This window comes from Lagenorhynchus albirostris, chromosome X (assembly GCF_949774975.1).
Source record: "Lagenorhynchus albirostris chromosome X, mLagAlb1.1, whole genome shotgun sequence".
In the NCBI taxonomy this organism is placed as follows: domain Eukaryota; kingdom Metazoa; phylum Chordata; class Mammalia; order Artiodactyla; family Delphinidae; genus Lagenorhynchus; species Lagenorhynchus albirostris.
Window position 1 is genome coordinate 4,053,863 of NC_083116.1, and position 24,558 is coordinate 4,078,420.

General features: G+C 42.8%; 1 protein-coding gene across 4 annotated transcripts in view; it reads right to left on the minus strand.

Moving 5' to 3' along the window:
* Nucleotides 1-24,558, minus strand: part of MTMR1 (myotubularin related protein 1) — a 95,707-nt gene that overhangs the window by 69,216 nt on the left and 1,933 nt on the right. For 2 of the 4 annotated variants that reach the window (XM_060138448.1, XM_060138446.1), the window contains exons 2-3: nucleotides 19,935-20,040; nucleotides 1,737-1,812 (exon numbers count right to left, since the gene is read on the minus strand). In XM_060138448.1, coding sequence (XP_059994431.1) covers nucleotides 1,737-1,782 — 46 coding nt within the window. In that variant the 5' untranslated portion in view covers nucleotides 1,783-1,812; nucleotides 19,935-20,040. Of the gene's footprint in view, nucleotides 1-1,736; nucleotides 1,813-7,785; nucleotides 7,810-19,934; nucleotides 20,041-24,558 lie in introns of all 4 variants that reach the window. The other 2 variants (XM_060138445.1, XM_060138447.1) reach the window with 2 other exon arrangements.

Below are 24,558 nucleotides of genomic sequence, written 5' to 3' on the forward strand. Positions count from 1 at the left end.
ATGGACACAGCTACAGATGAGTCCGAGGGCATGAATAATGGTACTAAAGATGTCATTCAGCCAAACTCTCAAAACACTTGCATAAACTTTTCTGTAACTCATTATATACCGAGCGGCTCCTATTGTTGGGGTTCTGGGTATAACTGGACAAGGTTCCTGCCCACCAGGTGACCCGTGAGAGATACTACACAGAAAATTACCATATAGCCTGATAAATGCTATCAGAACCATGTGGACTCAATGTGATAAGAGCTCAGAAAAGGAATGACTTAACTCAGCAGGGAAGCGGGGGAGGGGAAGGGAGGAGAGATCAGTGAGTTGCCAGAGGTTAGTGTGGCTGGGTCAAAGGGTGCACGAGGATGATGGGACACGAGGCCAGAGAAGACTTGTTCATGAGTGTTCATAGCAGTTTTATCTGTAATAGCCAAACAGCAGAAACAACCCAATAGTCCACCAATAGATGAATGGATAAGCACACTGTGGTGTATCCACACAGTGGAGTACTATGCAGCAATGAAAAGGCATGACTGCTGACCCATGGCACTCACAATATGGAAGACTATCATAATAATTATGCAGAATGGGATGAGTAGACAGAAGAACATACTCAATGATTCCATTTCTATAAAACTCTAGAATATATCAACTAGCCTATAGAGCCTGGGGAAGGGGGAGAAGGCACGGGAGAGAGGGATATAAAGGGGCCTAAGGAAACTTCTGGGGGCTGATGGATATGTTCATTATCTTGACTGTGATGATCATTTCCCAGGTGTATAAATGTGTCAAAACTGTTCACGTTCACTTTAAATCTGTGCAGTCTGTTGTCCGGAGAAGAAGAGGCATGACATAATTAGCTCTGCACTGTAGTCAGATTGTTCCAGAGCAGCACGGAGGCAGGGCTAGAAACGCTCCCAGAGGAGGAAAGCCCAGAGAGGCCAGAGGAGCACCAGGAGTGAATGAAGTTCCAGAAGCCAAAGAGAAAAACAGTTTGGAAATTCAGGCCGGGCTGAACAGAGTCCTGAGCCACAGACTAGGCTATCCAGCAGGAGTAGTTGTTTGGAGGTCCTGGTAGGAGAGCCCAGCTACCCCAACACAAGATGACCGTGCTCTGAGACCCGGCACGCGCCTTTGGGAGACAGCCATGAGGGAAGAAGGCGACACTCGGCCTCACAAACCAGGCCGTCCGACCTAACCCCGGCGATCGTGAGGTGAAGAGGCCACAGCCGGCTGCCCGCCCCTCCAGCCCCGGGCAGTCCGCCTCAGGCCGTCGCCCTTACAATCCAGGGTGGCGACACATGCCCTTTTCCTGCACTAAAATTGTACTTTCTGGACTCTTATAAGCCCCCAAAGTGTCTTTGCCAAATTCTCAAAACTGTCATTAAAAGTATGATATGGATCGTCTGTCAATACGTTTTCCTTATAGTGAATCCTTCCAACAAAGCAGCGAACTGACGTTACCGTGAGAGTCTCATCAGCCTTCAGTTCATGGGGAAAAGCTGGACCCCTCTTCTGTTGGTACTGCCACCTAAGACTCGTTCGGAGCTTAAACGGATCCTCTGCAGTCCCTTATCTCTTAAGGTCATGATGACATTAATAAGAATGACCAGGTCTAGTCCATCTGTCCCCTAATTAAATTGGTCTGGCTGATCTCCAGCACATACATCATCTGTGCTTGCGAGTAAAGTGCCATTTCATTTCATGGGTCTCTATAAGCAAAGTGTACTTGTTAGACTTACCAATGGCCTTGATTGATTCTCCTGGGAAAAGGGGCGCCTCCTCCATCTGTGCCAGCTTGTTTCCATCCCTCAGAGCCTGGCAAGAAACCAAACAGGAGTAAATCTCACTTTCCAACTGGGAAGAATGGTACTGTTCTGCGCTCTTGCTACGAGGCTACAGAAGCGTGCAAAATGTATGCCCCCCTCCCCGTACAAGACAGTTTCAAAGCTCAGCATCACAGGACACCATGCTGCATAGTCTAGCAAATTGTTACACGTGTTTAAAGTTCACAGTTAGAAAGCATTAATACAGAAATGGCTTGACGTGACAGATAGACACTGTGATCATGACACAGACAGCTATTACAAGGTGCCTCCAGAATTTGGAAATAAGGTCAAAAAAGGTTACCTTCTGAGCGTGAAACTAATACAAAGAAAATCAACATTAGATGCAGATGCTTAGTTAGCTGTAGAAATGGCCCAGCTATGAGACTGCGCGGGAAACCCCAAAGTCTAATTAACAAGAAACCAGGGAGGGGTCTCTTACTAAGGAAAGCCCTAGGCTTCTGTACTGCAGCCCAGCTACCTGCGTCTGCACAAAGTGTACAGGTGGGACGGGCGAGTGGGCCTGTCAGCGTGTATCCCATTCAGGCCACAAGAATGCGCCCTCATCTGGCAGACAAGAGTATTTCACCCACTCCTGTGGAGCAGGGTGTGTTCATCAGGCTTCTCGCAAGTCAGTTCACTCTGTGCTGATTCCACACTCACCAAGCAAATTGCTAATGAGGTATCAGGGTTCCTGCTACAATGCCACCAGGAAAAGGGTGTCTTGGATGGCTGGAAAGATACATGCCCACATTTCTAAATGTTCGGATCTGCACTGTGGCCCAGTAGCTAGTCTCTTGCAAGCTTGGTTGGATAGTACCAGATAACTCAGGGGAGCTGAGAAAATGGTGTTCTTGAACTACAATGCTGGGGACCAGAGCCTGAACTCGGTGCCTATTCCAAGGTACTGCCACCCTGTGAGATGCTGCCAAGGAAACTGGTCACTTTCTCCTGGGCATCTCTGACATAACGTGTCACGAATAAGAATAAGGTGTTCAAAACCCCAGCAATTCCCAAGCTGTGTTTCATAGAGCATTAAATTCCCAAGGGATGTGAACAGGACTTTCTGGGAAAAGTTTGGGAAATGCTGGGTTAAAGGAAACAAGTTTAGCTAGGTTTTTTTTGTTGTTTTTTTTTGTTTTTGTTTTTTTGTGAGGCAAGGCTTTAGCATGTTAATGCATGCCAAATCGGCCAGAGGGCGCTGGAGTATGCTGCATTTCCCCTACCTAGTCCATCAGGGGCTTTCTCCAAAAAATACCTGTTTACATCAGGAGGTCACTAGTGTTCAGCGGAAAACAGATTAGACAATACTAAGTTTTCAGCATAATTCTGTGAAGCAAAATATTAAAAATTGATATCTTTTATAATTCTAATCAAAATTATTGAAAATTCAAAATAATTATTTTTCACAGTTATAAGAATATTTCAATATATTTTATAAAGGGACTTAAAGGTCCATTTAAAATACTATATATAGTAGGTTCATCCAATTTTATAAAATAAAGAAGGGAAAATGTCAAAATATAAAGAGCAAACTCAATGCTAAATGTTGGTCAAGGTATGTCCGTTCGGGGAGGGCACAGACTGACACAGTGCACCCTCCTCCTCAAGATACACGGTGAAAATCATACAGATTAGTGTTCATGGATCCCCTCAGCAATTTTATTCAGTTTAACTTTTTAGCCCAGATTGGTTTTTATTTTTCAACTTTTTAAAACATCTTTATTAAGAGTATAATTGCTTTACAATGGTGTGTTAGTTTTCAGATTGGTTTTTAAGACACTTCTCAATCAACATTTTTAGGGACATAGAGAACTGTTAAAGGGGACTCAGATAAGTGTTTGTGGATGCATTTATACTCACACCTGATTTGGAAATACATCTTTGACACAATAAAGCATAAACCAGTATTTATACTTTTAAATGTCCAGTTTTAGAAACACTAAAAAAATCACCAATCTTAATAGAAGCCTTTTTTTTTGAAAGTCTGCTTTCTTTAATTTATTGCCTAAACTAGTGGCTATTTTTATAATATAGTTACAAAGTCAGAAAGCTATTTTAATCAATATTCAAGTTTTAAATAACTTCAAATGCTACACTGTTAAAGCTTATTTTAATGGGTAAATATTATCATGTAGACTTAAATTCCTTAACTGATATTTTAAAATAAATGGGAATAGGTTATTTTGAAATATATTTACTAAAGCAAGCTGTTCTAATCAATTGAATCTGGAAGAGGTGAGGGGAAGTCTGATTCACTTTAAGCTTTATAGCAAGTCATGTCAAACACTTTAAAGTCCTCAACCCAGGACTAACTAATAAAATGTCGTTGATGGGAAGTGCAGTGATTGGGACCATTTTGAGATGGTACAAGGCTCTCAAGATAGAGGCTGGAGATCAAAGGTTTCTCTTCTCTTCTGATAATCATGTTAAATCTGGCTTGAAATACTTGTGCATTTGTATGAAGCATGAACGTGTTGGTGAGACAGAGTGAGACAAACCTCTCACTGATAATTAAATCTAGGACATGCTTTTTTAGGTGATGAAAAAGCAACTATCAGAATAAAACAAGTCAATTGATCCTACTGCTTCAGATATCCCCATAAAAGGTTCGCTGTGTACAGGAAAGACATTCAGCTTTAGCATAGGAATTTGAGAGAATGGCTATTAAAGGCTCACTGCTTTGCGAGTACAGTAGATTCCCTCTATAAAGCTGGTGTTAGGAGATAGCACTCACACTTGTGCTATATTAAGCTTTAACTGCAACTTCCAAGTTGCACAGGACATGATTTGACCCTTGATTTATCCAACCCATGTACAGCATAATCAAAGAAGGAATGTCCTTATGGATAAAATGTGTCTTGTGAACACACCCAGCCCTCTTGGTGCTTTTGCTCAAGGTGCTGCCCAGTTGAGGAATTCTCTCTGATGATTTCATCCCAACCCTGTGCCGGCGACCCGGAAGAAAGGTCCAGCTGAAGGCCCATCAACTTCCTGGCCTCTCCACTACTCTCTCCTCCTCCTGAACCTAAGGCTGCTGGGTGGACAGTTTCTGTAACAGCCGCCTGCCGAAAGCAGTGCTTTTCAAACTGGCTCTTCAGGGTGCTCCCAGGGTCACCAAAGGAGGGTGGGCTGGGCAAAGGCACAACTGAGCACAGGGAATTTGCCATGCTTCCCTAGAGCAGCTCTTCTAGAGGTTTCATACATAAGCTTTGGGGAAAATTCTGCTGCTTTAAAAAACTCCTGAGAGTCCAGAGGTACTGAGCAAAGAGTAAGCACTCAAGAAACTTCGATGAATGATTTTTTTTCTTCTATAAAATACATGGACTCATTCCACAAACACCTACAGTGTGCCAGGCGCTGTGCTGGGTACAGACCTTGCAAATTTGAATAAAGCAAAGTTTGCACCCTCGAGGAGCACCCTTAGCGTATGCATCTGCCCCTCTAAGTCTTTGTGAAGGCACTTCAGAATCCTGTCATGACTGAGGCTCGTTAACCTCATCAGTAAATCTACCTGGGAAAACCAAGAAGCACAGATGAACAAATTTCTGGTTGACAAAATGTTGGATAAACCAATTTTTGCAAATAATGTCATAATGGAATCTACCAAACTTGGACAGGAGAGTACTACTGTAGTGGAAAAAGCATTTGCTGATTGTCTAGAAGTCTAGTATGAAATGGCTTCTAAATACACGATCTGTAACTACAAACAGATGAACACGTAGAACTTGCCACCTGATCAGCTTCAGCTTCAGAAGGGTAGCCCTTGTGTTCTTCCTGAATCTCCTGCACAGCACCAGGTGCATGGACAAGAAAAGGCAAAGAGGGGAAGAGAAACACGTGCAAACAGACAGGTGAAAGGACGGAAGTTCTTTTTTAAAGAGACAGTAAGCATGTAAAAGTCGACACACCTTTCATGGCTTTGCATATCCCAACATTTTCCCCCTTGGAGTTAAGGAAAGAACGTGTAGGCCATCTATAGCATCCTCAGCCTAAAATCGAGTATCTATTCTGTGTTTGTGTTGGGGTAGAAAAATGAAAAGCAAACAAACATCATGGGTTTCAAAGAATGTACTGTCTTTTTAAAATCAAGCAATACTGCAGCATACAGCCAAGGAACAAAATAACAGACGCATAACATGCTCATAGAAAATAAAACATACCACAGAGGGCAAGGAACAAAATCAAGCCAAAAATACAAAGGCAATTCATAGACATGTGTTTTCAAAAGGAACTATTATGCTGCCCAGGGGTCAACACCACTGGAATTAACAACATTTCCACACACATGTGCATGCGCATATCACATGCTGGGGTCATACATATGCAGATACATACATACACTCTGTTACTTATTGCTAATTAAATACTGTGATTTATGACTCAAAACCATATTAAATCTTTCTAATTACAGTATCAACGTGCTTCGAAGAAAAGCGTCACATATCTTTATCTAAATTTCTTCCAATCCCTTTACATGTATGCTCTTTTTAATTTCTTTATGGAATCAGCTTATGAAACTCTAAAAACTTGGACTTTTAGTTTAGCAGGTGGTATAATGAGCATGAATATTGACGATGACAAGATTATAACACCTTTTAAAAGTTGTATCAAGTCTCTGAGGCTGAAAATATTAAAATTTAGCATCAATATATTTTTCCTTCAAGAAACTGGTTCTAATGACTACATTTCTTTAAGAGGCAATCAGTGAAGAAGTAGCAAAGCTTTAAAAGAATTTACTCTTCCCCACCACCTTTCATTTTTGTCAATAAAATAAAATAGCTACTTAAAATATTTTTATACTTTATCATCAGACTGAATTTAGTACACAGTTGGTACTGCTACCCTTCAGAGCAGGACAATTTTTTAAATGCAGCCAGGTTTTTTAAATTTACATTCTTTTTTTAAAGACAAAGAAAACGGAATCACTCTTTGACAAAAATTTTAAAAACAGATGAATGAATGACTAAACAACAACAACAAAAAAAAAACCCCACAGCATTTCAAAGTCCATGCAAGTGTAAAGCCAAACACTAATATTTAACAATGTGAATCAGTGAAAGAAAATGATTCCCATGAGCAAAAGAAAACATGATAAAAACAAAATTAAACAGAGAAAAACCAACTAGAATAACAATAATTTGATTTAACCTGCTTATTTTTGTACTACTTCATTGGCTTCAATAAGATTAAAACTTTAAAACTGAAGTCATGAAATGATTCTGTCAAAATCCACATTGTTTTCATTTAATGGAAATAGGTTAATTTTCAACATCTGATACTCAGGTTTAAATGCATGCACATTACCAATCTTTGTCTCGTTTTATGAATATTCTGAAATAAAGGGAAGGAAAATCATGAGGAAACTATAAACTATAATCTACTAGCTGTAACAGCTACCTCTATATTTTAAGAAATACTAAATGGGGCTGATTTTGCTAAATTTATCTTCAAGATTAGCACTTCTGCTTTTGGGATTCAGCATGCAAACAGGAAATCTTATTTGATCTTGTAATCAAGACTTGAAATCTTACTTAGATCTCCTACTCAGGAAGGAGGACAACTGACCACTTTGTTGTTGTTCTTGTTATTAAATACTTCAGCATGAACTACATGACAAACGAGGTTAAATTAAGAGGACTCTATAGGCCTAGCCTTATAAACCCGGTGCCATGAATACCCATTTGGTCAGAATTCATGTAACACAACAGAAGTCAGTATTGCACAGTGGTAACAATTTTAGCATCCTGCCCTCACACACATCGGCTTTTTCCGCACATAGAAACACTGTAACAAATAAAGCATTTCTAGTGAACACTGAAAGCTATGACACAGCAGAGCAAACTGATCTGAGTGACTCATAAAATCAGTGAGAAGGCAAAGAACGCTAAATAGACTAAGTGTTCGATAAAGCACAGAAACACACAAGGAGGAGGCCCATGTGCTGAAAGCCAAATATCCTTACCCTTATATCAGGCCTCCTGAAAACCTGTCAGTTAAAACACAGAACATCATCATCACGGACACATCACTATTGACCTGTGAAAGATGCCATTAAGTTCGCCAGCCCATGCCCTAAGAAACATCATAATACTCCAAATAAAACCGAGCAGATCGATCCTAACACATTTGCCCTCTAAGTTCCATTTGATATCCAATCAATCCTAACACGTTTGTCCTATAGTTTGCAGGCAAGTCTATGACTTGGAGAAACTTATTGCCCTTAGGCTAAGACAAATGACATTATTTTAAACACAAACCCCTTCTGTCAAGGGCTATTACAAGACAGTGTGAACAGGCCGTGTGTGAAAAATTCATTTGTGTGTCTGTTTGGAATACTGAACGCATTTTCCGCATAGAAACAATGATATAAAAAGGCGGTTCTGCTCCCAAACCAGCCCACAGAAACAAAACAAAACCGAACCAAGAAACCACAAAAGCGCCCACAGCTGGTGCAGAGCACAGCTCAGCCACAGCGTTAATGGGATCATAAAGCCTAGTTAAGCACAAATCTTAATCTGGTTTCTATAGGAATTCTATTTCCAATTCGCACTTGGGACTCCAGAATTAAACTTCCCGATGCGGCCGCCCCACAGGGAGAAGGTGCCCGTTCCTTGCGCCAGCCCAGGAAAGGGTAGCTGGCAGGGAGGGGAGGGCCGGGGAGGGCCGGGGAGGGCAGTCTCCGGGCAAGGAAAGCCAAGCTTTACTAAATCCGGACACTGATTTTAGAGAGGTTATTCCTGTGACTCCTACTTGAACGTGCAGCATGAGCGTTCGGGGAAACAGCCCAGAGAAGGGATGGAACTTTTGAAAAGCGAATAGTGCTAACGGTCTGAGGAAGACATGAATCATCTGTTCCCCACTCTCGAGTCTGAAATCTGATCATTGTTACATACGATAAACACTGGAGGTTCTATGGAAAACAGATCACTTTTTAAAAAAAAAAATCACTGTAGGTTCTTATTAGCTTTACAGGTTTTACTCAGGAAAGATAAGAAGATCACATGAATACGAGAATATAGAGTTCATCACTGTTACCATTAAAAGAAAATACTCTTTGAAGTAAAAAAGGTATCTGAATTAAGGGATGCTGTAGCTCAAAGGGAATTAAAGCCCAGAAGTTCCTTAATATAGACTACTCAGACTAAGAAGCTTAAACCTAGCTTTTTTTTTTGAGGGGGTGGTGGTGATGAATATGTTTATCATCTTAATTGTGGTGCTTGTTTCACAAGTGGGCACCTATCAAAACTTATCAATCTGTATACTTTAAATATGTGAAGTTTATCATTTGTTAATTACAACAGGAAAGTTAGTACAAAATAAATAAAATGCATGCTTATGTTCATAAAAAACTCAAAATGGGACATACATGATAATAAAAGGTCAAAATAGTCTCCCCTCCCAAGCTTCATTTGTCAGTGATAACCACGTTTAGCGAGATTTCTTTTTTAATTCTGAGGGTTGCCTCCATAACCTAGGAGTATGCTTACACCACTACTTCTTGACTTCTCAGCTTTAAACAGTACCTAGTGACCTAGCTAGATGACAAAATACGCTTTCTTAGGCTTCCCTGGTGGCGCAGTGGTTGAGAGTCCGCCTGCCGAAGCAGGGGACACGAGTTCGTGCCCCGGTCCGGGAAGATCCCACATGCCGCGGAGCGGCTGGGCCCGTGAGCCATGGCCGCTGGGCCTGCGCGTCCGGAGCCTGTGCTCCGCAACGGGAGAGGCCACAGCAGTGAGAGGCCCGCGTACTGCAAAAAAAAAAGAAAATATGCTTTCTCAAACTACTCCCTCCCTCTTCCCAATCTCTGCTGATTGAAATTGTAATTTTTAGTTTTTTATCGTTGTCCTTTCTGCAGCAGCTGCATCATTTTAAAAAAAGCTCATGAAATAATTTTTTGGTGGCACTCTTCTAAGAACCTTGTCTATACTAACTCATTTCATTCTCAGAACAACCTTGTGAGATAAAAATTATTATTGGCCCCATTTTTTTGATGAGAAAACCAAGGCACAGTTAAGTAATCTGGCCAAGTTCAAGGTTTCAGAGCAAGTACTTACACCCAGAGAGTCTACTACACCGCCTCAGCCTAGCACCGCTGTAATTAGCCCACAGTAACTAAAGCCTTCAAACGTTCATCTGCTTTCTCTTAGCTCCCTCAAGGGTGGATGAAGAAAGCAATACCACGACCTCTTCTCTCGCTTCTCCTTGCTCCCTCCAAACCTCTGCTCCAACAGGTTATTATTTTCACTTTTGTTCTGTAACTGCAATTAATTTTGTAAAGTTTTGTCTATAAAGTGATAGTAACAATTGACAACTAGAAAGCAGCATTCACAAGCAGCATAACTGGGCCTTAAATGTAGGAGATATACTGCTGTCAACACGCCTTTTGCTACTGGAAGGAGAAACTAAATCAAAAGGAAAGGGGCAGGATGATGGTCCCCTTTGCCACCCACACAGTTCTTCACCTGCTGTATGTAAGTCCCCGCTACTCTTGGTCGGAGGCCGGAAAGGTCAATGGAGGTCACCTGAGTTGATACCCATGTGTTTCTGCTCTATAGTTTTCATCTCTCCTGAAATAAGCCATTTCGGGTGCACAGAGAGGCTCATTTCCTTTTTCTTGAATCTGAATCTGATCGAAGCCAGAGCGGTGGTTTGAAGTCAGGCGGCCTGGGGCCGGCTCTCACTGGCAGACTCGGGGCCTCCGTGTGCCTGTGCTTGGCCTCAGTTTCTACACGTACAAAAGGAAACGAGTCCACGAGTGGCTGCGAGGTCCTGACCAGCCCTCAAACCTTAGGAGTCATTTAAGCTTCACTGGAAGACTTCAGAAAACATCTCCCCAACCTAAACTTGGTGGGGGGCAAATCGGCCTCCAGTGCTGACGGCCCTCGAGAACTCAGACAGCCGCACAGGCTGTATCATTCTTTATATTCTTTATTATACAATGAACTGGTAAACCTCAGTGTTTACCTGAGTTCTGTCAGTTTTCCTAGCAAATGACTGGACTCAGGGAGAGACTTGTGGGAAGCCCCGATTTGTAGCCAAGCTAAGCAGAAGTTGTGAGTAACCTGGGTACCCACTACTTGAAACTGGCATCTGAAGTGAGAACTTCTGTGAGACTGAGCCCTTAACCTGTGGGGTCTGCACTAACTCTGGTTAGTATCAGAATCAAATTGAATTGTAGAACACTCAGCTGGTTTTGGAGAATTCGTCAGTGTGGGGGCAAAACCCACACATCTGGTGTCACAAGTGTTCTAAGAGGGTGGGGATTCAAACCCAAGCTGACTGGTTTTAGTGCCCACGCTCTTAATCTCCATACAGCCCCACCTAAACCTGTTCCCTTTCTGAGGAGGCTGGCAAATACCCGCAAGGCTTAATGCCCAGAATGCCCTGTACTGTATTGTTTGGAGTCTCTTTTCTATGAATTCCAGACAGCCCAGCCCAGCCCCACTCCTGTGCATGTTAGGTGCTCACATCACATTTATGGAAGTGGACTGGTGTTCAGCAATTACAATACACTCCTCTTGTAGTCATTTTTACATATCATATACATTTTCATAGAGTAACAGCAAATGAGCACTGTATGCATTTCGTACATATGCTGCCCTTTTTAATACATTAAACCTCTGCTGTAACACCCACTATACAGATGAGGACACTTGAGGCTCAGCAAGGTAAGCAACTTGTTGGGCAGCTAGTCAGGTACAGGGCTGGACTCAAGGCAAAGTGCCCCGACTCCAAATTTTATGATCTTTTTGATAAACCATATGATTCTAAGTGAAATAAATATCAGTTTTTTGTTTTTTTTTTATAAATGAGTTATCTTTGAGCTTATGCCTCTAAGAAGCTTCTTTTCATGAAAAGATTGTAATAGTGGAGTAAAAACACCACTGTTCTCTGTTTTAGGCATAAAGTCTATAAAGTAATTCTGCTTTAGCAATCAGACCACTACGAAATGAGTTAAAGAGTTTGACCTGCTGGGTCAGGAGATGGCTCCACTTGCTGCAGGGGCCTCAGTAAGCAAGAGTCTGCGCAACTTATTCCTCACCACCGGCTGCAGCCAGAGGCCAAGGACAGGCCAATACAAATCTCAACCAGTCATCCAAATACAACCCTGGTCTTTGGGAAACAAGCCACACCTGAACCTGGCCTAACTCTTGTCAAACCCTAGCCTGAAGCAATCATTCTCCTTCTCTAAAGCCCTCCAGGAAATGTGACCAATGAGCTGTTCAATGAAGCATGCTGGCCCCAACTGCCATGTACAAAAGGGATGAGCATATTTGCAATTGAACTAGTACAGGATAATTGCTGATACCCTTTTCACTAACCAGTTTCTAACATCTTTATTTGCATAACTATATGCTCCATTTAAATAATACTTCTGATATATCATGAGTTGTTAGAAATATTAATCAAAATTTATTCTACATGCAATATAGAGTCGTTGAGCAGTCTGTAAAACTCGTGACTTTTTAAAAATTAAATTTCTAATTTTGAGATAACTTGATTCACAAGTGGTTGTGAGAATAAGAGATTCCATGTACAGTGTACCATGTCACCAAATTTCCCCGATGGTGGCATATTATAAAACTATAGAACAATACCGGAACAAGGACCCGGACACTGACACAGCCAAGATGCAGAACAATTTCCTCACCACCTAATGTTGCCCTTTTATAGCCACATCCACTTCCCTCCCAGCCCCTCCCCTTCTTAGCCCCTGGCAATCACTAATCTGTTCTCTATTTCTCTAATTTTGTCATTTGAAGACTGTTACACAAATGAAATCATACAGTATGTGATCTCTTGGGAGTGGCATTTTCTACTCAGTGTAATTCCCTTAAGAGTTAGCCAATTCTTTTCTCTGACCTCTCTATTCTGCTGTTGAACCCATCCACTGAGGGTTTGGTGGTTTTGTTTGTTTGTTTAGTTTCGTTTTTTGTTTCTTTATCATATTTTTCACTTTTTAAATTTCCATTTGGTTCTTATCTCATATTTTCTTGCTGAAACTTTCCTGTTTCTTGTCTCTCACTTTCCACGTCTTCATTGTTTCAAGCATATCTGTAATTGTTTATTGAAGCAGTTTTATGATGGCTTCTTTAAAACCTTTTTCACGTAATTCTAACGTGTCATCTCGGTTTTGGCATCTACTGATTCTCTTTTTTCATTCAGTTTGAGATCTTTCTGGCTCTTGGTATGATGAGTGACTTTCAGTGGAAATCTGGCCATTTTGAATACTATAGAGTGTGGGTCTTATGTAACCCTCCTGTTGCAGCTGCTTTCTCTGCCACTGCTCCAGGAGAAGAGGGGCGGTGAGCACTGCCTCATTACAGCCAGGTGTGGGTACGAGTCCAGGTTCCCCTCTTGGCCAACGCTGCCATCCAAGGACAGGGGTCTCCTAGTTACTTCTGGGTCGGGGTGAGAGCTCTAGCTCCCAGTTAGGCTTCCGCCCATACCTGCCCAGCTGGCAGTGGCAGGAGTGCTCATGACTGATACCACTGTAACCACAGTGGAGGTGTGGCCTCCTTGCAGTGGGCGGTAGTGAAAGTCCTGACTCTCCACCAGGCCTCCGACACCACAGTTGCAGGGGTCACTGTGCCTTGCTACAGCCTCGCAACAGTGGAATCTAGCCTCCCCGCTTGGCCTTGCTGGCGGGGTGGGTGTGGGGCCGGAGCACAGTGGTTAGTGTCTAAAAGTTTTCTTTCTACTCGGCTGCCCCCTTCCTGTCCTTTGGCTAGAGAGACTAGGCTTTTCTTGTCTGTACCCGTTGGCATTTCTGGGTTGCTGGCTTCTTCAGCAACAAGTCTGGGTTATATATGGCAAAAACATAACCCAGGGATAGCACCACCCTGTCGTTCCTTAGGTGCTAAGGTCCCTAACCCGTCTGCCTTCTTCTCTCTACCTTTCAAGGCATTCTTACGTCTATTTTATAGATAATGTCCAGGGTTTTTATTTGTACTGAGAGTGAAAAATAAGAAAAAAGTACATCTGCTCCATCTTTCCAGAAGCAGAAGCCCGAATCTTGATATTTTTAAGAAATAATTCTACTCCACAAGTAATCCTGAGACATAGGATAGTACTTTGACATTACAGTGGTTACAAACTGGAGGCCTATTGCTCCAACAGGCAATAGCAGGGTTGTTTTTGTAATTTAATTGTTTTTAGGGGGACATGCTGCAGTCTCCAGTTCTCCACAGCCATGTCTGTTTAGCTTGTTAGCTATACCCTGTAGACATCTGTGTTTGCAAACTCTGATTTAATAAACAGATCACGAGGCCAAGCTATTAACAGTGGACTATGGTCATGGATTCGAAAAGATCGTGCTCAAGCTTCCCTCCTTCTAGACTAGTACTCAATTTAAGAAGTATTAACTAAGACCAAGCTCAAGCATAATGAAGCCTTTCCCACACACTGCATCCCACTTCCCTCCAAAGATCTTCTGGAAACTTTTGTTTAGGATCCAGAGTTTAATCACTGTACTAACCTATTAAATGATTAAATTTAGTATAGGACTCTCTCCATTTTCTCCTTTTTCTTCAGAATGTTTATGGAAGAGATCTAGCTAATGTGTGTGCAGGGATGAGAGTAGGAGAAACAGGAGGAGAGGGACAGAGGGGTGGTGGTGGTGGTGATGGTGATGGTGATGGTGATGGTGATGGTGATGGTGATGATGATGATGATGATGATGACGACGATGTTGGAGCCAGAGGAAAGAGTATGATCACATTAAAACTATAGTGTCCTAATTTCCTGAAGGCTGGCCAGAATCAAATCCTTTTGGACAAAACAGAATTGAAGAATGTTCTAGAAAGAAAGGAATTTAGAGACTTCAAATCTAATCCAAATTCTCTTAACCTTACACAAAAGGAAACAGACACTCAGAAGTTATACAAGGTCACAAAGCTAACCAGTACCGTCTGTACTACACCATGTTCCCTCTTCTTGGCCTAGTTCTGCTTTGCAAACAATGGAAGCTGATCAACTGTGTCACTTCTGCTAGCAGTTCCTAAAAATGTTTCATTACAAGTTATAACTGTATTTTTTCATCTAATCTTTGGAACATTACATTCAGATCTTGTTCTTAAATGTTTTGACAAATTCAAGAGAGAGATTTGTACTCTTTCTTAGCCTGTTAAAAATGGAAGCAACTGAGTTAGTAGTAGGGGGGTGGGCAAACAAAACATTTTATTACATTTCTTCTAGTAGTCTTAATTATCAGGTAAATCTTCAGGATGACTTGGCATTAAGGCATACATTTATTAATTTAGTTAATCCATAATCCACATAATAGCTATCTACTCTTTCAACAGGGACAATGTTTTCCAAACTTCTGTTATCTTATATAACACCTCTACAAGTCTGGTTTGCTATATGCATATCACCTGTACTAATATTAGTATTTATCTTTATGTTGACTTTATTTATTTATTTTAAATTTATTTTTGGCTGTGTTGGGTCTTCGTTGCTGTGCGCAGGCTTTTCTCTGGTTGCGGCGAGCGGGGGCTACTCTTCGTTGCGGTGTGTGGGCTTACTTGCTCCGTGGCATGTGGGATCTTCCCGGACCAGGGCTCGAACCCGTGTCCCCTGCACTGGCAGGCGGATTTTCAACCACTGCGCCACCAGGGAAACCCTTTATGTTGACTTTGAATCCACTCTTTTTTTCATGTTTCGCCTGGCTTTAAGCAATAATACCCATTAAATCACAAGTCTGATATGCCAGGTTTCCTACTACACATTAAAATAATTACATAACTGTTAAAACATGTCCATGGGCATATCACCTAAACTCATCTCACGTGATGACAGTGATATTCTTACCACACCTTGGGTGATCTGACCCTAAGCTAACTGTCAATTTATGACATGGGTAAATAATAAAACAATTGTACTCTAAAATCTAACATGAGTTGCTAATTATTCAGGTTTGTGGGAATGTACCAGAAATGTATGGTCTCATCACCAATTTCAACAGATACAAACCTAGAGAAGCTGAACTTTTTTACAATTTATTGTACGAAATAAATAGGGACTTCCCTGGTGGTCCAGTGGTTAAGAGTCTGCCTTCCAATGCAGGGGACGCAGGTTTGATCCCTGGTTGGGGAACTAAGATCCGACATGCTGCGGGGCAACTAAGCCCGCCCGCTGCAACAACTGAGCATGCAGGCCACAACTAGAGAGTCCACGTGCCATAACTACAGAGCCCACGGGCTCTGGAACCCACATGCTGCAATGAGGAGCCTGTGTACCACAGTGGAGGATCCCACATGCCGCAACAAAGATCCCACGGGCTGCAACTAAGACCCGACACAGCCAAAAATGAAATAAAATAAAATTAAATGAATGAATGAATGAATGAATGAATGAAATACATGAGGATGGAAGACCTAAAGAGACATTTCTCCAAAGAAGACATACAGATGGCCAAGAAGCATGTGAAAAGATGCTCAACATCACTAATTATTAGAGAAATGCAAATCAAAACTACAATGAGGTATCTACCTCGCACCAGTCAGAATGGCCATCTTCAAAAAATCTACAGACGATAAATGCTGGAGAGGGTGTGGAAAAAAGGGAACCCTCTTACACTGTTGGTAGGAATGTAAAGTGATACAGCCACTGTGGAGAACAGTATGGAGGTTCCTTAAAAAAGCAAAAATAGAACTAGCATATGACCCAGCAATCCTACTACTGGGCATATACCCTGAGAAAACCATAATTCAAAAAGACACATGTACCCCAATGTTCATTGCAGCACTATTTACAATAGCCAGGACATGGAAACAACCTAAATGTCCATCAACAGATGAATGGATAAAGAAAATGTGGTACATATGTACAATGGAATATTACTCAGCCATAAAAAGGAACAAAATTGGGTCATCTGTAGAGATGTGGATGGACCTAGAGTCTGTCATACAGAGTGAAGTAAGTCAGAAAGAGAAAAACAAATATTGTATATTAACGCATATATGTGGAATCTAGAAAAAAGGTACAGATGAACCTATTTCCAGGGCAGGAATAGAGACGCAGATGTAGAGAACGGACGTGTGGACACAGGGGTGGAAGGGGATGAATTGGGAGATTAGGTTTAACATAAATACACTACCACGTGTAAAACAGGTAGCTAATGGAAATCTGTGGTATAGCACAGGGAGCTCAGCTCGGTGCTCTGTGATGACCTAGATGGGCAGGATGGGGTGGGGGGTGGGAGGGAGGTCCAAGAGGGAGGGAATATATGTATACACATAGCTGATTCACTTCATTGTACAGCAGAAACCAACACAACATTGTAAAACAATTACACTCCAATTTTAAAAAAGCAAATTTAACAATAATGTGTAGGATATAATCCCAATCTTGTAAAAATAAGTAACAAAACACCATCAAAAAAAAAAAAGAAAGAAAGAAATGCATGAGACACACTGTTCCCCGCCTTCAGAGATTCTGATTCACTGAGGGGACGGGGACCATGGAAGCTGCATTTCTGCAGGCACCCCAGGGAGTGCTGGTGCGGGAACACCCAAGGGCCACATTTTGAAAAACAGTGAACAGGTAGGCAGTACAAAATTTTAAAAATCACTCTAGCTTTTCAATAGGATGACTTGGGTTCAAACCCCAAGTCTAACTGCATGATACTAAGCAAGTCACTTAACCTCTCTGAGCCTTGCTTTCCTCATCTGTTAAATGATGATTATAATAAAAGCCATCTTACTGGGTTGTTTTAAGAAGTAAATGGATGATATGTCAAAAGAGTATTACAAAACCATAGAGTGCTGCACGTGCTAGAGGGCTGATGAGGATGCTGCCGCAGCCTACAACTGAGAACACAGCGCTCCAAATCGAGGTGCAAGTGCTCTGCTCCACAGAAACATCTGTTCCCATTTCATTACTGACGCTGAGTTTAACCTATAATAAATTAACCCCCAAATTGAGTGTGTATTTCAAATAAGATATTTGCACAATATATAATTTCAAATATTATCAACGGATGACTGCACATTAAATCCTCAAGGAATTGTATCTGGACCTTCAGGGCAAACCCCATGCATGGCTCCCATGCAAAAGGTGTCCCAAAGGCCCACGCTGGTTACCCTGATTCTAAGAACTACTTTGTACATAGCATGTAAAATTATCTGTGGTTTAGAAACATTTTATTCTTTTATTATTTAAAAGAACTCTCTCCTTGAAGAAAACATAACAACTGAATTATAAATTTAACACCAAATTTGCAGACTTGGTTACAGGGCGAATCTAACAAAGACAATGATTAAAAAATGCTCTCTTACAATAATTCATCTAAAGCTTTAGCAATGATCTGATGTAGGTACTTAAAATTCAATTTACAAAATATAGAAAAGCCTTCTTTTTCTCTGAATACCATCTGTTAAACCATTCCAACACGAGCTAATTCTGCTATACAAAATTCGTAAATAAACTAAAAATTTTTTTTAAAAACCTTAGTTGCTTCACGTTAAAGCATAGATTCAGTCTGATCTATTAATGTAGAGGTTAGACAGCTATGCACACAGTCACCATCCTTTTCTAGAACCCACACAGCACTAACAACTATTCAACCATAATGAAAACCTTACAGTTAACACATAATTGTCCATAAAGAAAATCAATCCGAGGTCTAAGAGCTATTCTCTGCCAATATGGGTCCTTGAGCCTCTCCACTCAGTAGGGCAGTTTCTCCACTAACGTGGGGCAAGAGGGCGCCTGGGACCAGTGGGGTCGGCAGCTGCCCAGTGATCAGCCGCTCAGGCACAGGTGATGCAGCAAACGCTTCTGCCACCTGGAAACAGCAGTCACGTTTTGCCCAGTCAGGTTCTGAGGAACAGGAGCCCCAGCTCCTCCTACGTGGGCAAACATGAAAACCAGATAGCAGAGAAAACTATCAAGAACTATACTGCCACTCTTCTGGCTGGCCATACTATCCAACTTCTGTTCATCTCCAGCCATGCTTTCCTCTGGGAGGCATAAGCAACAGCATCCAATGGCTTGGACGAAGCAAGTCCAGCATCATAGCCAAATCTCAATTACACAGCCTCTGGAGTCAGTTTCTGCACTTGTTACAGGACGGCTAAAGAGGAAGTGAGGCTAGAGCCCTTCAACACGGACAGCTATTAAGAATGACTTAAGATCGTTATCGTAGCTCTTGAACTCTTTGTAAGATTTGATGCCTGGCAAGGACTATGATTTTGAGAGCCGTTGACCTAGGGTAGGACAGGATACTAAAATGTCATTCATACATACCTGTGAAAATCTATTCTCTCTTACTAGTGGGCAAAAATGACTATAATAAACTGAATCCTCAATTCAAGCAAACTGTACTACTGAAACGTAGACATGGTTTCACTTAATGTACCTGTTAATAGTTTCTTGACATTAAAACAAAGTTAGTCTTTAGCCTTAACAAAGATGGAGCACGCAAGCGTTTTATTTGTTAATTGATTCAACAAGAATTTATTGAGCACCTGTTACGTTCCAGGATCGTGCTGGGGGAGCAGTGGTGAGAAAAAGAGCCCCAGTCTCTGCTGACAAGGAGCTTATCACTCTTAACTTTAGAATAAGCAGGGAATCCAACTTTTAAAATAAACAAGAAGAGATTTCTCAATTCAATAAGGACTAAAAAATGAGGCTGCCCATACAACATTCTTGAGATTTTGCAAGTTTTTTGCATTCTAGTATCACATATTAATGCTGAAAACCCATAGGTAGTACATAAATACAGAAACAAATTGTGAAGTTAGGGAAATACTATCTATCAGATATTTTCTGAAATTCAGAATACTAATAAAGAAAATATAGGCATTTATTATAATCAAATCTAAAAATATAATATATAATAAAATGGATCTGGAGTTTTAAAAGAATGATCATAATTGAAAGTCAGCTTTTCCTCTCAATTATAAAACTATGATCACATATACTAGATCCTGGTAAAAATGTCTCTTCTAAAGTTCAGATCTCTAACAACAGAGAATCTTTCACCCTTGTTCCCAAGCAAATGGCCGGTGAGCATTCAAGGGGCCAAAGTCTCACTCGAATTAAAACTGCAATGCTTCTTGGCTACTTAGGATATTGAAAATGAATTAAGGACTCAATTCCGCTTACCTTGTAATCTCTGGATACATTTTCTGATGTCACTGAACCTGAAATCTGACTAGAAATTGTAGCAGCTATAAGCTGTTTACACCATTCAACATGTGATCCTGTAGGACTAAAAGAAATAGTGCAATTAAAATATTTTAAGACATAGCCTCTGAGTGAGAAAACTGAGCACTGACTAGGGATATATGTACATTTCTTTTTTTAAAGAATGAACTTTAATTAGACTATTTAGTTACCTTTACATTTAATGTAAGAACTGAAATATCGACTGACCACTAGGAAGTAAGATTAGGTTCCAGGTTGATTTGAAATGAATCAACCAATTTATTTTAAGGTTAAGATTCTAGGCCTCAGACAGTTAAATATGTTATTTTCTAGCATTTAATAAAATATCACTCAATTACAATTATATAGAGTGAATATTCTTAATGTAAGTAGAAAATTAATTCTAAAGTGAAATATTTATCTTACAGCATATGCTTTTCAAAAATGCTATCACTTTCATGCTGGTGGTTTTAAATCTAGAAAACGATGTAATTTCAAGTGAATCAAAGTGACTCTTAATGGAGCAAAGCTGATTGTATGATTTTAAAAAGAACAGACTAGAAAAGTCCTGTGTGTAGTAATAATGCCGCCTTACATTTCTGTAAGTGCTCTGACAACTTACAAAAGGCTTTTCCAGTCCATTATGATATCAGAGCCTGACAACCACATGTGATAAGAAGGCAGAACGGGGACGAGCCAACAGGTTTCTGGGATAAGAAAATTGAGGTGCAGTGGCGACATGGCCCATCAGAAAGTGGTGGGGCTGTCCTTCCAGGATATGGTACCACCAACGGTGACCAACTCACCGAACCACAGGGCAAAACAGAGGCCAGCGCTACAGATGCTAGCCACTGCCTTATACGAGAACACAAGGATGCAGAGAAAATGGCATCTCGCGCTTGTGTGCTGCTCTCAAATGTTCAACACATTTCTGCACACAGCCTCACCCGAGCCTCACAGTGACCCACCTTACAGAGGAGAAAACTAAGGCTCTAGCGTTTGACTAAGGTCACACAGCTGGTAAGTGGTCGGGCTGTGCTCATCTGACTTAAAGGACCACGTAAGCAAAGTAAGCACTGAGGGAATTAAAAATTGCCTCCAGAGGCCAGGCTCCTCTCTCAACTCATGAAAGCACTGAAGAAATCAAGTAAAAGGGCGAAAGATACTTATGAAAGTTTACCTTGCAGGTGGCTTTCACTGTAAACAGTGTTCCAGACCTTTGAAAATCTCATCACTAATTAAATCCACACTCGTGTACTGGAAGGATAAAAAAAACCTGGAATCCCTAGGCAGTGTGTGAAATAACGTAACTAGTGAAATAAAGACATCTGATGTGCTCTACGAGCGACCTAAATTGCATTCTCTGACCAGGACAGCCTATAGTAGTTATCTGTGGGGCCGAAAATATAAGTCCAAACATTCGCTGAATGGGCAGACATTCCTGTCATACACCAAGACTCTATTTACCACAATTAATAACTAAGAGGAAGAAGGAGGGGAAAGGGAGGGATATTAGTTTCCTCTTAAAGGCTAAGGCACCTTTATTGTCCAGTTCTCCCATACTTTTCTTGCCAAGCTGCCTTTTCCTCTGCCAGCACCTGGGCCTGAGCACAAATCTAACAGCAGGAACCCACCTGTTCACCCACCGCGGACGGGGTGGGTTGGAGGGGGCTGCTGTTATCCTCTAGCTTCCGTTCCCCTTCCTTCTAATGAGGACCCTCCTCTCCACGGTAGGGAGCTGCCCCTCCGCATTTCATAGGATTCTGCTCCACTTGGAGGGGAGTGACCCCAAGCTTTCCTCTTGGACCCGGAGCTGTGTAGACCCGCCCCCAGCACTGGCGGAGGCCACTCTCCACATCCACCACCTCGAGGAACCCACAGAGATAGAGAGTAAGACATGAAGAAAACAGAGATGGGAAGCCTCATCCACACTGTTTGCAACTCTGGCTCTGAATGTGCCTGTGGCCATCTTTCACCCTGGCTGCAGCAGTGATGGGAGCCAACACACTTCCTTTTTGGCTGGAGCTAGAATGATTTGTGTTTTTGGTACCTGCAACCAGAAGCATCCTGGTCAACAGAGTTATAAACAGTGTGGCACGGTGGGCTGGTAGACAGGAGGCCTGGCTCCAGGTCCTGTTTCTGTCACCAGCTAGCTCCGTGACCTTGAGCGAGCCACATCCTATCGCAGGCCCACAGCTCCATCAGCATTAAGAGAAGTACGATATTCAGAAGAGAGGGGAGGGCCCACGGTCCACGGCTGAGCCACAGCTGCAGAGGCAGGGTCTACTCTGGGGGTCTCTTAAAAGAAGAACGTGAACCAGAGCCGGTCACAACGACGGGACTGAGGAGGAAGGCCACGTCTCCTCTCCCCTCTCTGCTCTTTAGTCAGTGCTGTCTCCCTCCACACTCCTGGTGGCAACAGTCACTTGCAGTCTGGGAGCTCCCAGCTTTGTTTCTCCAGCCCGGACTCCCCCGATCTGGACGCCGAGGATCCCATGAGACAGCTCCGCTAGTCGGTCCCAGAGACCCTGCCGGCTCCACGGGTCTAGACCAGCATCAGCCGCCCAGCCTGCAAACTGCTCCTCCAGCCCTCACGTCTCCTAAGTCAGGGAAAGGCACAGCCTCATCCAGGGGCCCCAGGGCCCAAAGCTGGGGTTTACCTTGGAGCCCACGCCCCACTTCGCTCTCACCTCTGAATGCTCACCGAGTCTCATCACTCTTATCTGCTAAATATCGTAAGAATGCACCTTGCCCATCCCTATTCCAACTACCTTTTCCACACGCCCATCATCTGTTGGTGTTCTCCCACCTTATGAATTTAAGCCCCACCTCTATGCTGGTGACTCCAGCCCAGACACCACCCCTGAACTCCAGGCTTAAATAAACCAACTGCCTCTTTGACATCTGCTCTGGGAAATCCAACTGACATCTCATTACTGTTATAACCAGGGCTGAGAGCCTGCTAACTTCCTAACCCCGCTCCACATAGAGGCCTCTCCATGTCAGCAACATCGTTTTCCGCAAGCCGAAGACATTGGGATTGTCCTTGATTCTTCTTCTCTCCTACCCGACAACCAATCTTCACAAACCCTACTGGCTCTACCCTGCAGATTTTCTTCAAATGATAGCTTGAATCGGATCACTTCTCCCTTCCTCCAGCCCACGGCTCCGGTCGCAGCCACCATCCTCTCTTGCCTTGATAACTGCGACAGCCTCCCACCTGCTAGACTCTGATTCTACTCCTTCCCCTTCCGGTGCGTTGTCCACACAGCAGCCATGGAGAGCATCCTGAAATCCACACCATCTGCCCCTGTGACCTCTCTGAGCTTGTCCTCTACTGCTGTCTCCCTAGCTCCCTCCCTGCTGGTGACACTGGTCTCCTGGCTGACCCTTGAACCCTTGGCTCCCCCTCCCGCCTCAGGGAGCGCAGGCCTGTGCTGCCACCTGGATATGTGCATGAGTAGGCCCCTCACCTCTTCTGGGGTGTGACTCAAAGGCCACCTTTCTCAACTAGGCTCTCCCTGACCACCCGGCACAAAATTCCAACCACTCCCCAGAGTGCACAGCCCCACCACTTCCTACCCGCTCCCAACTGACTTTTCTCCCCCAGCACCTAACACAGAACACATTTGACGTGTTCTTTTGTCTCTCTCTCGCACTAAAAAGATGCTCCACGAGGGCGGGAATTTGTGTGTGTGTGTTCCCTGCTGTATCCTCAGGCCTAACACAGTGCCGGACACAGAGCAGGCACTCATATCTGCAGAATAAATGACTGAGAGATTAGCATTTCCAGAACCAACTTAACCCAACTCAGTGAGACGGCCCACCTGCAGTCCATTCACAACACTACTGCCCAGCAATTGTTCTCAAATGCCTACCCCATCCTGTAGCTTCCCTGATAGAAATCCTTTTGTGCCCCCCATAACTAGGGTGACCATATAATTTCTCATCCAAACCAAGACACTATTGTGAGTTGCAGAAGGATGCTACTGATAATTACACTGGCTCGACCAGTACCCTGTACCATCTGGTGCCAAAGAGACCACAAAGCCCACCCTACTTATAGCTAAGGTGGTTATTAAAAATGCAGAATTTCAGGCTCTACCCAGGAGATGGTGGATTAGATTTAGGGTGGGATCCAAGAGTCTGCATTTCAATCAAGCACTGGAGATGATCCTGACTCAGGTTATACAGAACTGAGCAGAGAAGAATCGGCCCAGAAGACAAGGGCACAATTCCTTGGAAGGAACACGGGCCCCTTCAGGATCTAACTCCTGCCTTCCCGCAAGTCTTCTCTATTATCAGTTCCCCACATCCAGCATCCAGCCCACATGGCTGCACGTTCCACTCCTGTGGCCAAAAAGCGTCCCCTGCCCCCGTCCCGCCACTAAAAACTGAAGCGAATATCCCACCTCCGTATACCGCAGTGCAGTGGATCACAACTGAGGCTGCGGAGTCTTTTTGAAAAATTCTAACTCCTGGGCCTCACCCAAACCTCCTAAATCAGAAGCCTCAGGACTGGGGTCTGGCCACCTGGAGTTCTTAAAAAGCTTCTCAGATGATTCCCACGCACACCACATCC